Genomic DNA, 17,100 nt, shown 5'->3' on the forward strand with positions numbered 1-17,100 from the left:
CTAATATGGCATACTTCTTGATCAGTTTTATGAATGACTAAAAGGAAAATGTTAATTTATGATCATATGTTCCCATTACTCAAAGTTAATCAGTTTGTTTGTGGGAAGACGTGCCTCTCCAAACACATGGTAGGAACATGCAAAGAACCTCATTTTAGATATGGTTTTCTCATATGTACCCACAGAGAGTTTAGAGATACAAGTCTTCCCTTTTGTGCTATAGATATCAAGGCAGGAAAACATGGCTGCCAAATAAAATATGAATTTCTTTACAGTGTTATAGTTTCTTTTAGGGTTATAATATGTAGATATACTGATTGAGATAGTATGTGATCAGCTGACTGTGTTTCAAAGACTAGTGTACATAATGACAGAGAAGCGAATATATGTTATGTTTTAAAGGAAAGTGCTTGACAAATACTAGCAATGCTGCTATTATACTGTTGTATGTTAAGTGGCCATATGGGTCAGGGAGAGTATCTACACCAAACTCATAAGTCCATTTAAGAACCTTCCTTACATAATAGCATTAGTTTCATAATAGTACTATATGTTTTGAGCATCTCTGATAATGTTCATCTTTTCCTTTCCTCCTATATGGCATTCATTTCATTTTGGCTCACAGGAATGCACTAAACAGCAGGTATTGTAACTTATGTGTATGGTCCTCTAACCCTTTACACCCCCCCCCCCTTTGGAGTGTAACTAATGTCTTAATACTAGTTTGCTGTTGCTAAATTTGTGCTGCATCCATTCTGTTACACTATATGATACACAGTTTACCTTCAGTTAAAATCACACAAACTGAATGTAGATAGAGCCTAGTGACATCACCATTACTTGCATTTCAGTTTTTACCTTAAAAAAATAATAATTCATTTCCTGTGGTGGTGTATTTTGTTGTTAGAAGTCGTCATGTGGTATCAGTATATGACATACAGAAATGATAAAGTACTCACATTGAACAGAACATTCTCCATTTATGTCCTCATTTAACATCCATTACCCAACCAGTGTCTCTATCTTACTCTTTAGCTGTTGCATTTTGAAGCAGAAGTTTGTAGATAATGGCTCTGATACAAGCTGAATATTTGTAAGGCGTAATAATAAATCTGTAATATTGTAAGGCGTACTGTTATAAAACAGATTATTTTGATTCTGCTCTATATTAGTTGCACCTAAAGATACTATAGAAATCACACGTTCCTAAAATACAGAAGGTGTTGAAACACAAAGTGGAATGGAAGCTGGAGGGGAGGGACTTACGGAATTACTTTAATTATTTGTGGCAGTATTTTCACTTGTTTAAAATTTAAACAGTGTGATATTTGTTATGAACTAGCTAGTAAGAGTTAATTTTATGTCACAGAATTATGATTTTTAGACTATTGTAAGCAAGCAGTGAAAAACATGCATAAAACATATAATTATTATGGTTATATTATCCTTCCAGTGCTTTATCTTGCATACAAATTTAAGGTAGTAATAGCATAATCACTATAGCATAACTGTTTTTATTTTAAATTGCAATCATGGTGTGTTTGTGTGAAATTATGACTGCAGTGGCCTCTGAGAATGCCAAATACACAACATCAGAAGGCATCTTACTGGAACGCTGGTTGATAAAAGGATACTGAATGTAATATGTCTCTGTGTGTAAATATATGTAGATGCTTTGATGTTTTCAGCTCAACATAAATAGAAAAGCTGTCCCTAGCAGGAGAGCACAAGGTTCACTTTGGAGCTTCCTCAGCCCCACTCTTCTCTGCCTCATTTCTCCTTTCATGAATGTTGACACTTTTACTACCTGAATTTTTACTGTTTACAAACATTCTATACTATCACAGCAGTTGTCAATCGCTATTTTCACCCCATTTGCACATGTGGCAGTGAATCCAACACAGTTATGTAAGCATTAGGGGGTATGCATAGACTGCAACAGAGGTGGAAATCTTCCCTAACCTTCACAGGCCATATTTCACAGTTGTCAATGATGTCAGGTGATGAGCCTCTTTGAAGGCGCACTTGCACCTTCAAAGAGGGCTGCTACAGGAGCAAGAAATGATTTGTATTGAAACCACTGCTAAAATGGAGTTGTCCCCCGCCCCCATTCATTTTCGCAGATGTTTCAGTGCAAACCACTTTCTGCTCCTGGGCCAAGATGCGCTTCCACCATTCATCAGCTGATGGTTGGTAGAAGCATGCCATGCTCCATCTAAATAACAGGAGCTCACTTTAAGCTAGTTGTTCCTTTGATACTATGTCAGTGTCTGCATGGTTTGTCAGTAACAGCCTGGTGGGTCAAATAGGGGCCACAATATTTTTAAACCAACCCAGCTCCAGATTCTGGGTCCTAGAATCATATAATTGTAGAGTTGGACGGAATCACCAGGGCCATCTAGTGCAGCCCCCTGCGATGCAGGAATCTCCCTAGATTATACATGACAGGTGGCTATCCAATCTCTGCTTAAAAACATCCAAGGAAGGAGAGCCCACCACTTGTGTTGTGAGTCTGTTTCACCATGGAACAGCTCTTACTGTCAGAAAGTTCTTCCTGATGTTTAGTTAGAATCTCCTTTCTTATAACTTGAATCTATTGGTTTAGGTCCTATCCTCTGGAGCAGGAAAAAAAAAAAAGCTTGCTTATTGTTGTGACAGCCCTTTAGATGTTTGAAGATGGCTCTCATGTCTCCTCTCAGTCCCCTCTTTAGGAGGCGAAACATACCCAACTTCCTCAACTGTTCCTCGTAGGGCTTGGTTTGTCTTTGTAATAGATATGTGTAAGGTGAATTATTTTTTTACTAGTAAGATAGATAATGCATCAGAGACCACTGTATCTTTTTATATACTGTTCAGGAAAGGTGAAGATCAATATATAAGCTTGACTTCACACCATTAATACAATTCTGTAAATAAAAAATATTAAAAGTAGTAGTTAAATACTATGTTACAGGCTTACCTTGGTTGTCGAACAGAATCCGTTCGACTTCTGAAAATGTTTGACAGCCAAGGCGTTGTTTCCGATTGGCTTCAGGAGCTTCCTGCACTCAATCGGAAGCCGCAGAAGCCGTGCTGGTCGTTCGGCTTCCAAAGAACGTTTGCAAACCGGAACACTCACTTCCGGGTTAGCGGCGTTCAGGAGCCAAAACATTCAAGTTGCAAGGCGTTTGGGATCCAAGGTACGACTGTACTATGTTTGCAACCTATGTCTAGCTGTATATCTAAAGTTAGTGGTTTAATACTTAATAGTTGTTGTTGTTGTTTAGTCGTTCAGTCGTGTCCGACTCTTCGTGACCCCATGGACCAGAGCACGCCAGGCACTTCTGTCTTCCACTGCCACCCGCAGTTTGGTCAGATTCATGTTTGTAGCTTCGAGAACACTGTCTAACCATCTCGTCCTCTGTCGTCCTCTTCTCCTTGTGCCCTCCATCTTTCCCAACATCAGGGTCTTTTCCAGGGAGTCTTCTCTTCTCATGAGGTGGCCAAAGTATTGGAGCCTCAGCTTCACGATCTGTCCTTCCAGTGAGCACTCAGGGCTGATTTCCTTAAGAATGGATGCGTTTGATCTTCTTGCAGTCCATGGGACTCTCAAGAGTCTCCTCCAGCACCATAATTCAAAAGCGTCAATTCTTCGGCGATCAGCCTTCTTTATGGTCCAGCTCTCACTTCCATACATCACTACTGGGAAAACCATAGCTTTTACTATACGGACCTTTGTTGGCAAGGTGATGTCTCTACTTTTTAAAATGCTATCTAGGTTTGCCATTGCTTTCCTCCCAAGAAGCAGGCGTCTCTTAATTTCGTGGCTGCTGTCACCATCTGCAGTGATCATGGAGCCCAAGAAAGTAAAATCTCTCACTGCCTCCATTTCCTCCCCTTCTATTTGCCAGGAGGTGATGGGACCAGTGGCCATGATCTTCGTTTTTTTGATGTTGAGCTTCAGACCATATTTTGTGCTCTCCTCTTTCACCCTCAATAAAAGGTTTTTTAATTCCTCCTCACTTTCTGCCATCAAGGTTGTGTCATCTGCATATCTGAGGTTGTTGATATTTCTTCCAGCAATCTTAATTCCGGCTAGGGATTCATCCAGCCCAGCCTTTCGCATGATGAATTCTGCATATAAGTTAAATAAGCAGGGAGACAAAATACAGCCTTGTCGTACTCCTTTCCCAATTTTGAACCAATCAGTTGTTCCATATCCAGTTCTAACTGTAGCTTCTTGTCCCACATAGAGATTTCTCAGGAGACAGATGAGGTGATCAGGCACTCCCATTTCTTTAAGAACTTGCCATAGTTTGCTGTGATCGACACAGTCAAAGGCTTTTGCATAGTCAATGAAGCAGAAGTAGATGTCTTTCTGGAACTCTCTAGCTTTCTCCATAATCCAGCGCATGTTTGCAATTTGGTCTCTGGTTCCCCTGCCTCTTCTAAATCCAGCTTGCACTTCTGGGAGTTCTCGGTCCACATACTGCTTGAGCCTTCCTTGAAGAATTTTAAGCATAACCTTGCTAGCGTGTGAAATGAGTGCAATTGTGCGGTAGTTGGAGCATTCTTTAGCACTGCCCTTCTTTGGGATTGGGATGTAGACTGACCTTCTCCAATCTTCTGGCCACTGCTGAGTTTTCCAAACTTGCTGGCATATTGAGTGTAGCACCTTAACAGCATCATCTTTTAAAATTTTAAATAGTTCAGCTGGAATACCATCACCTCCACTGGCCTTGTTATTTGCAATGCTTTCTAAGGCCCATTTGACTTCACTCTCCAGGATGTCTGGCTCAAGGTCAGCAACCACACTACCTGGGGTGTATGAGACATCCATATCTTTCTGGTATAGTTCCTCTGTGTATTCTTGCCACCTCTTCTTGATGTCTTCTGCTTCTGTTAGGTCCTTACTTAATAGTACTTAATAGTACTTAATAGTAGCTTAACACTATTAATAGTAAGCTACTACTTAATGTTAACTACTACTTAATGTTAAGCTACTACTTAATAGTAGCTTAACACTATTAATTTCATTGGTTTTTCATAGGCTGTACTTTTTAATACTTTCAGTTGTAATATTTCATCCTAACATCTGAAAACCTATAGAGATTAGCAGCATCTGAGGGTAGAAGTCAAAAGTAGTTTTTGTACTAGACAAAATAACCAGGTTCTAAGTATTCCTAAAGTATAATGATTTAAGAACATTTAGGGCTTTGAATTTTTTGATGTATATCAGGATGGATGGATTCATTAGCTGTAGTGGCATATTTAACTTTGTTTTGCTTACGTATATCCTAAATTTATATTTTCACAAGGTGCTTGAGTGACTATTCTTAACTCATAGCCAGTACTGCTTTTTTTTTTATTATCATATCAGAGTGGCAAACGTATGGATAACAACCTGAGATACTGTTACAGTTTCTGTTGCCATTTTGTGTGTGTGTGTGTGTGTGTGCGCACACACACACACACACACTCACAGTTGAAAGAAGTGCACAGCAGTTCAAGGTACTGTGTGGTCTGTTTTCCTAAGTTTCAGCTTCTGTCTGAGGATACCTTTCTGTCTCTATACATTACATCATCTTTGCTGCAAACGTGTGTGTCCACTGGGATTTGCTCTTCTTCCATTCCCCTTGGAAGAAGAGCTTGTATTGATGCCATAATTGGACCCATCTTTTGGTTGCTTTGGAAATTCACTGTAATAAGGGTGTTGTGTATCAAGCCATGCTGCATTTTAGGCAATTTAGGTGTCAGTAATATGCCTGCCAGTCTGGGTCCTGTTTCCAATTTGTGAAAATTGACAGTGCTGGGTTGCCTGCCCTGTAAGCTTATAAATCTGTTAAGAGAGTTACTGAGATATTCTTCAATAAGCAGTTTTTGTATCAGGTGGCATTTTTTTCTGAATTACTCAAATGTGGAATTGTGTCACATTAAATGCTAGTGTTAAATGTATGCTTATTTGTTAAGAGAAGATTGGGCAACCTTCCTTGAGAGAAATCCATTTAATAATAGAAAATTGAAACCTGTACATAAATTCAGTAGAAAATTGAATGACAGACGATTGTTAAAAACTTGGAAAAACATTGAATACTAAAACTTTTCTTCACCACTGGTTTGCTACTAACTTTGCAATATTTGAATATTGTATATACATTATGCTTGGGCATCTTGCATCCTTTTGTAGAAGGAATAGAGATATTGGTATTAGTTTCATGTTGATGAATAAAAATATAATCTATAGTATTCAGTCAAATTCATGCATCAAAATTTGTTGTTGAGCTGCCATTTTTAATGAGTGGGGGCACTAGTCTGCTATGACTTGTGCAGAGGTAACCAGTCAGTATGCAGTAAATACATTTAATCTGATCACACCTAGAGATAGTGACCTAGAGATGAAATGTCTGTCAATATATGTAACTCCTGACTCTCAGCTCATTCCTGGGAATTAAAGTGCTGGTTTCAACCTGACAAGCCCTAACTGGCTTAGGGCAGGTTTCCTGGAAGATTGCCTCCTGCATAGCCTACTCAAACCTTAAGCCTTGCTCTGGTTGCATGACATCTGATCACTGGCGTATGTCTACCAGGGAAAGGGCTTTCTTGGCCATGGTACTGTAGCTATGAAATTTAAGTATTTTCCTGTCTTTTTGGATTCTTTTCCTAAAAAGTATAATGGGGGGGTATCCATGCCATACAAGCTTCCCCTTCTCTGTGGCCTGAACTTTTGGGCTGTATGGGAGGTGCAGGGGGAAGGGGAGGAGAGGAAGGGTAAGTCTTGTCTCACCAGTGGAAGCCTGGTCCACTAGTGGGTGGCCATTATTGGATGTCATTCTCTATTTATAAATGTTTTGTTTGTAAGATACCAAATGAATATTTATTAAGGGTGACTAACCGGTGGCGCTGTGGGTAAAAGCCTCAGCGCCTAGGGCTTGCCGATCTAAAGGTCGGTGGTTCGAATCCCCGCGGCGGGGTGCGCTCCCGTTGCTCGGTCCCAGCGCCTGCCAACCTAGCAGTTCGAAAGCACTCCCGGGTGCAAGTAGATAAATAGGGACCGCTTACTAGCGGGAAGGTAAACGGCGTTTCCGTGTGCGGCTCTGGCTCGCCAGAGCAGCGATGTCACGCTGGCCACGTGACCCGGAAGTGTCTCCGGACAGCGCTGGCCCCCGGCCTCTTGAGTGAGATGGGCGCACAACCTTAGAGTCTGTCAAGACTGGCCCGTACGGGCAGGGGTACCTTTACCTTTACCTTTAACCAACCAACCAACCAACCAACCAATCAATTAATCAATCAATCAATCAGTCAGTCAGTTAGTCAATCAATCCCTGACTGTTCAAACTCCAAGTATCCATAAGCTTATGATTGTTATAAAAACAACAGCAAAACTCATTATTCTGATTAAAGCTGTGGACTGCTTACTTTAGACCGATCACATCAGTGTCAATGGCTATGATTCTAAGGAGACTTGACTTAAACATGTCTGAAATAAGTAGCTGCACATACTTAACAGGGATTATAGTTTTGCCACCGCAGAACCCAAGTCCAAGTAGTTGGCCAGTCCTCAAAGCAGCATGTCTGAGAACTGAGGGAGCTTCAGCACTGAAAATGAGGGATGTTATGAGTAACTGTTGGAGCCTGACTTTGATTGAAATCCAGGGAGTTTGGAAGACAAGGCTAAATGGAACATAAACCTTCAGATACCTTGACTGAACTCTTGCACCATCGGCTACTCTCTTGCCACTCCCAGGTCCCCAAGCATACTCCCTTTCCTTCATCCTGTGGTGTCCTAGAAGAGTAAGGAGCAGTTACAGTGCCCACTCTGTCATTAACTATAGCATGAGTGGGGAACCTCAGGCACTCTAAAACAGGAGTGCAGTGGCTGCCTTAAAGAATTTCTCAAAAGCACTGTTTAAAGTAGCCCTCTCTCCTTCAAACGTTCAAAGATAGATGCTTCAAACAGCGCTTTTGGAACCCAGCACTAAGCAGGATCGCTGTTGCAAAGTGTGAGCAATCCTGCTAAGCTATGGGCTTGGGTGCACAAGATTGCTACAAGCTCTCTAAACTCTATTGTGCACCTGAGCAGTGCCCTAAGCAGGATTGCCCCTCCCCTCCACATTGGCTGATGCAAAGGAAGAATGATCCTGTTTGTGTGCTAGTTCCTTCAGTAATCCATAAATATGCATAAACATCCATAAATATGCAAATTTAAAAATTGAGGGCCACCACCTGTACTAGCCAGGATTGCTTTAATGCTGTTGCTTTTGAAACATTTGAAATGCTCCAAGGTATAACATTTGTAAGATATGTGAACACTTAAGCCTCCTTTTTTGAGGTATAATTAAAATAGATTTTAAAGTATTTTTGCAGCTTAAAACTTGTGTGTTTGCATATGGCAGGCTTTTCTAGTTTAGTTATTAAATCCTGCTAACAAAACAGCTGGCATTAGCTGGAATGGCGCAAACACTTCCATAGTTTTCTAATGTTTCTGTTTTAAAGTAGCTATTTAAACAGGAGTCATGGATTAAAAATATTTAATACCTTTATACACACTGCTGCTCTTTTAAGCAGTAGGAAATGTAAATGGAATGTTTTTCTCTAAAAGCTAAGAACAGAATGTGCTATATGACTAACCAATCTGCAATTAAAGCAAGATTGGCAGGTGTCAGCAGCAAACCCAGCTAAGGCACCAATGTGTCTGTGCTCAATGCTGGGTGTATTAAAGATCTGGATTATGGATTCATCCACAGTAACAGCTCAACAGAATGGTATTTGTACAGATGGTCTGGAACACCAGCAAATGGGTTAACCATGCAGCATATATTGCTAATAGAGGTGGTGAAGATAGAATGTTAACAGGATCTAAGCCTAAACCTAGAGAATCTAAGAAAAATGCACTATAACATTATTTGCAAGTGTAATATTTTAAGGTTAAATAGTAATATATTAATAATAATAAGTCAGGGTAATTATATTTTCCTTTTTACAAAACTGAAAATTTCAAGTGGTATGGGAATAAACTAAAGAGCCGTACTCTGGCATCCACATATGATTGCCAGCCTGCCTACAGTTGGCTTTAATAGTGGATTGGCAACCATGATACAGATCACATAGTTCTTAATTGCTGCCATTATATCTACTGCAACCACTCAGACCAAAGGGTAATGATGTGCTGAAACCTGCTCTTTTATTTTGCAATTTGAATAGTGTTACTACTCAATTTGAGTAGTGTTACTGTTGCTTGTTACTACTACAGCCCTGCAAAAAGATTAGTTACAAAGAAAGTTACTGAGAGTCATTCTGCTGCTATAGTTGTCCCTGGATATTTTTGTCAACATGTTCATCTTCCAGGTTGGATATAGTACTGAGAAGGCACTTTTTGTTCATCGTTCATAGGGAGAGGTAGTACCCTATTTAATCTCACTAAGATTGTGATGTATTGGTGTCATAGCTGTCGAAGTTGGCAGTACTTTATGGCAATGCAGATGACTTATTCAGTGCATTACACATTGGAAGGGTGGCAATAGGTATAATGGGTGGTTTTCATCACTTACTGGATGTCCTTATTAAAGTTTTCACTTGATGCTATTCTGAATCTTCTACCTCCTGTTTGTGTTTGAGACCACAAAGTAAGGTGTTCATAAGTTCACTGGCATCATCACTAATGATGCCCAACCACCACCCTAATTTCATCAATGTTGGATCTTGTACCTGACACTTAGTACTTGCCCACAATGACATCAGTATATAGTCAACCCACAGGGGTGGGTGGCGCTGTGATCTAAACTACCAAGCGTCTTGGGCTTGCCTATGATAAGGTTGGCAGTTTAAATACATGCAGTGGTGTGGGCTCCCGTTGCTCTTTTCCAGCTCATGCCAACCTAGCAGTTCGAAAGCATATCAGCGCGAGGAAGTAAATAGGTACCACTGCGGTAGGAAGGTAAACTGTGTTTCTGTGTGCTCTGGTTTCTGTCACAGTGTTCCGTTGTACCAGAAGTAGTTTAGTCATGCTGGCCACATGACCTGGAAAGCTGTCTGTGGACAAACACCAGCTTCCTTGGCCTGAAAGCAGAGGTGAGCGCCACACCCCCTGGTCAAATTTGACTGGACTTAACCTTTACCATTTTACCAACCAGCAGTGGAACCCATGGAATATATAGTTGCAGTTCAGTTTTTATAACTGCCCCAGATGAAAATTTCTCACAAAATGATTGAGAAGCAAGGCTTTGGGTAGCAGAGGGGATGTTGATATATTTTGCTGACAAATTAGACTGCTTGGATAATTGATTTAGCTAGGTTTCTAGTAGCACTTTTGTCTACACTTATCAGGGATGCTGTACTAGTAGATTTCCAGCATCAGCAAGTATTGGACTTGATTACCCTTTCAGGCACCTTCAAACTCTATGATGGAATTATGGTCACTATTTCTGAACTAATTCTTTGTCTCTAATAAATAATTCCATTACGTCATACTTTGCTGACATCTAAATTTGCATGACAGTGATATCATGTCATTAGATAAGAGTAAATTCTGGGAACTGAAATCCAAGTGACATGACATCTGTGTCCATAGGGATTTCATTGTTAGTAAGTTCTGATGTATTTCTAATGAAAAACATAGGTTTGGTAACAGAGTAATGGGTATATAGTAAGGTATTTTAAATTGTATCCTAAGGCTACCTAATTTTTCCAAGCCTGTGTTAAGTGTGTTTGTATTGGTCAGTTGCTTACTACTATTCTAGACTTGGGCCTGTTTTCACAGCTCCAGAGTACAGACATTACATACAGTAGGACAGCTTTTCACAACCTTGTGCTCTGCAGATATATTGAACTACAAATCTTATCAGCCTCAGCCAGCATGGCCAATTGGTTATGGAAGATGGGAATTTAGGTCAAACAATTTGAGTGTTACTCAAATAGGGGAGGTTGCTCCAGGGGTCAGCATACTTTTTCAGCAGGGGGCCAGACCACTGTTCCTCAGACCTTGTGGGGGGCCAGACTATATTTTGAAAAAAAGAAGAACGAATTCCTATGCCCCACAAATAACTCAGAGATGCATTTTAAATAAAAAGCACACATTCTAGTCATGTAAAAACACGCTGATTCCCGGACCATCCGTGGGCCGGATTTAGAAGGTGATTGGGCCTGATCCGGCCCTCAGGCCTTAGTTTGCCTACCTATGTTCTAAGGTATGGAACTTAAACTTGGGGATGGGGGGCTCATAGAACCTTCCCACGCCATGCATAGAATATACAGAATGAACCAGGTCCAGCTGATTTTCAATATTTAAAGATTTTCCATTTATTTGTAATTTTCACTTGTTCTGCAACTAATTTTTGATCATCCTTAAGTTTTTTCCTTTTGTGGCTTGAGATAATTGACCTTGAAGGTTTTGCACATGGTGGGGGAAGGTGTTCAAGGCTAATGCTATGCATGTCCGCCATCTGTAAAATCGACAAGTTGTGACTGGGACCTCAGTGTCCCCAGTCCATACTTAGTGGGCCACTTAACCTTTGTGAAGTGAGACTGTATAGCCTTTGTGCTTAACTGCTGAGCAGCATTTCCTAATTTAAATCTAAACGTGCTTCTTTCAGTGACCTTGGTAAACATTTGTTTTCTCCACCTCTCTGTGGGCACCTTAGGGCATTTGAAAATGACTTCTGCTAGTTCCACATACCCCAGGCTGCTGCCACATGAGCCTAACACATTTTTTACTGCAGCTCAACAGTAGCCAGGTAGTCATGGAATCAAGCCTTTGCACCTGCGGAGTCTTGTCATAAGTCAGGCTATCAGAACAAAATGTGAAGAAGGAAGGAGAAAAAGGGGATAAGAAACCAGAATATGGGAACAAGAAAAACCCCCAAACAAACAGAGAGCTTTTGTCTACAGGGCTGTGCCTTCCACTCCAGTGAGGAAGTAGTAAGAGCTTAGTGAGTCAGACGACTTGCTGCAGCTTGCCAGAAGAAAGCCCAGCAGCTGTGTGAGAGCTCTTCTAGATAGGTTTTGTGTTGCTCTGTGATTAGTATATCTGAGCTGTCTTCTTTTGACAGCCATAGCACATGGTGGGAGAAGCAATTGCCACACTTCCTCACATCCCACTTCTGCTTTTCCTAGTAGGTATCACTGCAGAAGGAAGCTCAAGCCTTACCCACTATAAACTACTGCCTGTGGCACTTGTGACTTCAGAAATGTTAGCCACATTACCACCAGTGTCATGTGTCCACTAAAATCTAGAGACAGAAGTGTTCTGGGCATGGCAGCAAAAGGAAAAGATGCAATAAGAAAACCATTGTTGGGGAGGGTGCTTCCTAGATATTAAGAACCAAAGAGTCCGGAGTAGGGCGTTTCCTCATTTGCTTTCTTTTATATGTTTGAAGGGGAAAGATTTGCAGTCAATAAACAGTGATGGTGGGAGGGTGACAAACGTATCCACGTTTGTTCTTTGGCTACAGCTAAAAATAAATTTGAAGACCACTGCTTCAAATGAGTGCTATCAGCTCCCACAATACTGTAAAATGCTTTCAAAAATACTTTTGCACGTGTGAATACACATGCATAAAGGCAGTTTTTCCATAGTCGAACCCTGAAGAAAAACCTACGGTCCCATATTAGTCTTATTCTAGATTTTCATTCTAAGGAAACATATTTTAATGTGTGTTTTAAAAAGAATACAGGACAGATTATTATGGTATATACAAGCCTAAAAATGAATGATCCAAAACTTTAAAATATGGTTTAGTGGTGGTGCTTGTTTTTATTTTTTAAAGAATTCTATGGCTTTATAAAAATAGACTTTTAGAGAATCACCTTTTGGTCTGCCAAGTGAGCTTTGACCTGCAGTCACTACAGGAAAGCATTACTGTATGACAGATTAAATTAACCAACTGAGAATGCATGTGTCTGGTAGAAACAGCTGCAGCCTCTGTCTCTGGCACTTTTCTATATTGTTCATAAATATATGTTTGAAGTTCTTGTCGTCTGTTCGATTTTTGCTACTGTAGTAGCAGAAATGAGCATTCTTTCCCTGCCTTTCTCTCCCAAGTTGTGTGTGCACATGGGCTTGAATACCAGGAATGCATTGTAAGTGTAAAAAGGTCAGATTTTCATGATAAAAAATTGATGGCAAAAAGTCTTTCTTATTTTTCTCACTGATGACTTGCATAAAAACATCGTGGAAGTGTGTTGCTTGTAATGTAGCAGGGTTTTGTGCTTTTTTTGGCTGGAGTATGCCCTTCAGCTTAGTTCATGTGCCATAATGCTGTGGTGACAGAGCTAGTTTTACATGGGAGTGGCTAGGTTAATTTCTCCATTTTAAAAATGAAATACTACCTTCAAGAGACATGTTGTATCTGTACAAATTTAGAGCCTGCCTGCCTATTCCAGTGCTATATTCTGTGAACTGTACACCTCTTTTAATGGAAACTACATGTTTGACCTGTGTGGCAAACTGCAGACTTTATTTAAACAAATTTCAGCAGAGGATTGTGAAAATTCACAGCTATGCACCTTTCAGTTACCTAAGCCTGAACAGTATCATACCTGTGTGCCCATGAAAGCTTGTCAAGTATGCCATTATTAAGCAGTTGATAGAGATATTTACAGCTTTGCCGCAACATTATTTTTGGGTGGGGGAGGGTGGGGGAGGAGGTGGCAGCAAACACCATTGCTTTATATTCACCTTGGTGAAAAATGATATTTAGTTCGGAGCCTGTTCAAGTAAGTCTTTCTCCTTATTCCCACCCTGCCTTCAGTGGTATTCATTGGAGCCAGCAATCAATGGATTCCTTCCCCTTTGGGATTTGCTTGACCTACAGAAGCTGACATAATACAGGCAAGCGCTTGTTACTCTATCTGAATTGTCCATCTGTACCTTAATGAGTGAAATAGTTAAGCAGCCGAGGGGGCAAGCCGCAAGGAATGTGTCTTCCATTTGAGTTGAATATTTCGATGTATAGGGGGAGAGGGAGGGAGGCAGAGAGAGAGAGATCCACTTACATCATTAGAACTGCATTGAGTGTGCCTGTGTGCAGGTTAAGAGACAGACTACAGTGTCTTTGCTTTCTGCAGGAAGCAGCAATGCCGTTTGTATCCTAAGAGGAATTTTTTATTTAGAAAAGGAAGCGTTCTTTCTACCCAGGAAATGGCTTTCCTTGTGCGTTGCTATGCCAACTGCCTGCAGCCATGGTCTTCCAAAGTAAGCACAATAACGTAATTATATTGGCGTATTACATTCAGACTCATGATTCTCTAGGTTTTTCTCTGTGTATGTGCCTTTGGTGTTTTTGGTTTTTTCCTTTTTTTTCCTTTTTGGTTTTTTTCCCTTAGTGACTCTCTTGATGGTAGGCATGGTTTCCTTGAATGTGAGGGACAGGCATCATTAAATTAAATGTCCGTCAATGTCATGCCGCTTGGATTAATTGTGCGAACTTGGTTAGTTGAGTGGAACAGAGATCACTGGTCACCCTGTCAGCATCATTAGCAGCCAGAGGGGAGGTCCCTATTCACATGCTCTGCCCTGATTTTTTATTTTTTTTAATGGGGGTGAGGGGCTCTTTATTACTGTGATTGCAAATTAAACAGGAGTATTAACAATGCTTGGCTGAATGCAGGAAGCTGGTTCCCGCACCCTTACTAATATAATACTGTATTAAGCTTTTTTGAGGGAGTCTGTGTGCAGTCAGCCATTTTAGCTTTTCTCCCCCCCCCCCCTTTTTCCTCCCTTTCGCTCTCAGGGAATGCTCTCGTTCTTGTAGAAGAATGCTGGATATGTATGGTGTTGCCAGGCACTTTACATCCTTGCACGCTTAAGACTTCGAGTGTTATAAAAATGGAGACAATTGCTGCTGTTTGGATTGCTTTTCTGCACTACAAGTGTGAGAGATTTTGTGAACGGCACTTTGAGCTCTTGGCTTGGTTTTTCCCTTGGTTTTTGTTTGTTTAGTTTAATGCAGTAGAGGATGATTTGCTATCTATGAGAAATTGGTACATGATGTGTAAATTCAGTTCAGCATATGTTTGTTCATTATGAAACCTCTTGCAATCCCAGCTAACCATGGAGTTATGGGCCAGCAGGAGAAACATTCAGTAAGTATAGCAAATTCTGCTTATTTTGGGAACAGGCTTTCGTTAAATTTCATTTTAAATTGTAACTGCCTGTATACATGCTCATTTTGCTTTGACTGTGGATATAATGGGGCTGTTAAATTGTAGTAGAAAAACAGATGCCTGCCGTGGTGTCAGTTGTGATTTAATACTTTGGTATTTCATGTTTTAAAATATGGAAGTTGCTTGCTTCTAAATAGAGAACTTTGAAATATTATACTTTCTATAGAGTATGTTTCAGCTAACTTCTGACTTGAAAAGAAATACAAAGTTAAGATTTCTTGAAGGCGTATAGTGATGTCGAATACTTCTGTATCCAATATTATCCTGTATTTGCATGAAAGGTCTGTGTCATTTTGGTTTGGCATACCATGACCAACTTAAAAAGCTGTAATGTTTAACGAAAATGGGAACAATTTAAAAGGAGCAAGCAATAAATGCTAGCCCTTTTAATTAATCCCACGGGCCAACTACACCTCTGTCATGCTGTAATCCCATAGGAAGGTACTGTTCCTTGTTTGTGAAAATAGCATTCATAGGCAAAATAGAAAATCTTTAGAAGTGTGGGCCTTGAATGCCAAAGATTTCAGGCCACGATCTAGAGAGCTGTTAGGTGTACCCAGCTGGACATCTGTCTTTTTTGTTTTTTATTTGAATGGCAGATTCCCCCCCTTCCCTGCCCCACCCCCAATGCCGCATTGATCAAACTGCTTTGGAAATTCCCCTGAGTTTCTAAAGCAGTTTGCCATGATGTGCAGGAGGCTGCTGCTTGAGAAATAGAGGTCAAAAACCCCTTTGGGTGGTGCCAGTCTTCTTGCATGGCTGTCTGAATTGTGGCCTAGATTTGTTTTTTAAGTCTTACAAAACCATTAAAAAATATAAAACTGTATACTAACTCCTCAGGCATTACTATTACATAAATATTTATGGTTTACCAGTGAATTCTGTTTAAATTTTCGTTGTTGTTGAGAAGTGTGCAAGGGTGGATTTTGTAAATTATTATTATTATTATACACTCTTATCATCCCAAGGTGGGTTGCAACAATTAAAACACAATGTTAAAAAGAGCTTAAAACAACTTGCAATCACAAAAATAAGGTGGGCCCTAAAAATATACATCTCAGGCCCCGGTACCAAGGTGTGCAGACATGCTTCACTCTTCAAACTACTTGTTTTTCTTAATCCTCATGAAGTCACACTGGGACTTATATGAAGCAAGAAGTTTTTGACACATGTGAGAATGTGCAGAAGTGTGAATGAAAGTTTCATACATGTGAGATGGAGACATACGTGAATATTAAAATTTGTGTGCGGGCATACAATATAATATTTAGGTCATGAATCAGGTGGTTGTTAACATTACAAAAGTAATATACAGTGACTTTAGATGTGTAAAACAAACATTTAGATTATTCAAGATCTTAGGTAATCATTCTCTGCCCTGAGTTGTTGTAAGACAATTCCACCCCAAACACAGCATATTAGTGTAGGGTGAAAAACTTAATGAGTGACATTCATTTGGTGCCCTTGCACTCACAGAAGGACTTTTAATTCAGTTGATGCCTCCATTAATGGAAGAAGAGGGGAGGGGCTTTTTTTGCCAGTATCTCATGCATCCCCCAGCTTGAGGGAGTCTAGGAACATTCCATAGCAAGGTAGAAAGTGGTATGGAGGTCAATAAAAGGAATTGCAAATTGGTGCAAATCACTTCACCTCCCTTTCAGTAAGCGGAGGTGCCCACTGGATCAAAAGCTTTTGCACGAGTGCATGGGCACCACTTGGATTCTACCTAATGAAATTATACAGTCCTCAGTGAACTGATGGAGGTGAGCTGGAGAAATGCCATGCTCTGAATTCTATCTATCTGTGAAGTCAAATTTTGAAGAACATGGCACCCTTGTTTTGGAACTTCTTCATGAATAAGCAGTTGCTAGATTCTAACTCTATTATTTTAGAAGTGTGAAAACCTTTTTTATTTAGACACATGTGTGTGATAATTGCTGCTGGTTCTGTCCAAGCAGCTGT

At 40.3% G+C, this 17,100-nt stretch overlaps 1 protein-coding gene across 12 annotated transcripts in view; it reads left to right on the forward strand.

Moving 5' to 3' along the window:
- The window catches only part of RAPGEF2 (Rap guanine nucleotide exchange factor 2), a 156,696-nt gene that overhangs the window by 80,411 nt on the left and 59,185 nt on the right, over positions 1-17,100 (forward strand). For 6 of the 12 annotated variants that reach the window (XR_014515123.1, XR_014515124.1, XM_083457002.1 and 3 more), the window contains exon 7: positions 626-643. The exons of 4 other annotated variants lie outside the window; for them this stretch is intronic. Coding sequence is in view for 6 of the 8 variants with exons in the window: in XM_083457002.1 (XP_083313128.1) it covers positions 626-643 (18 nt within the window). In the remaining 2 variants the exon portion in view is untranslated. Of the gene's footprint in view, positions 1-625; positions 644-14,026; positions 14,168-14,556; positions 15,058-17,100 lie in introns of those variants that run through there. 2 more of the 12 variants (XM_083457005.1, XM_083457004.1) reach the window with 2 other exon arrangements.

The sequence above is a fragment of the Podarcis tiliguerta genome, assembly GCF_965153285.1.
Source record: "Podarcis tiliguerta genome assembly, chromosome: 9".
Taxonomy (NCBI): Eukaryota; Metazoa; Chordata; class Lepidosauria; order Squamata; family Lacertidae; genus Podarcis; species Podarcis tiliguerta.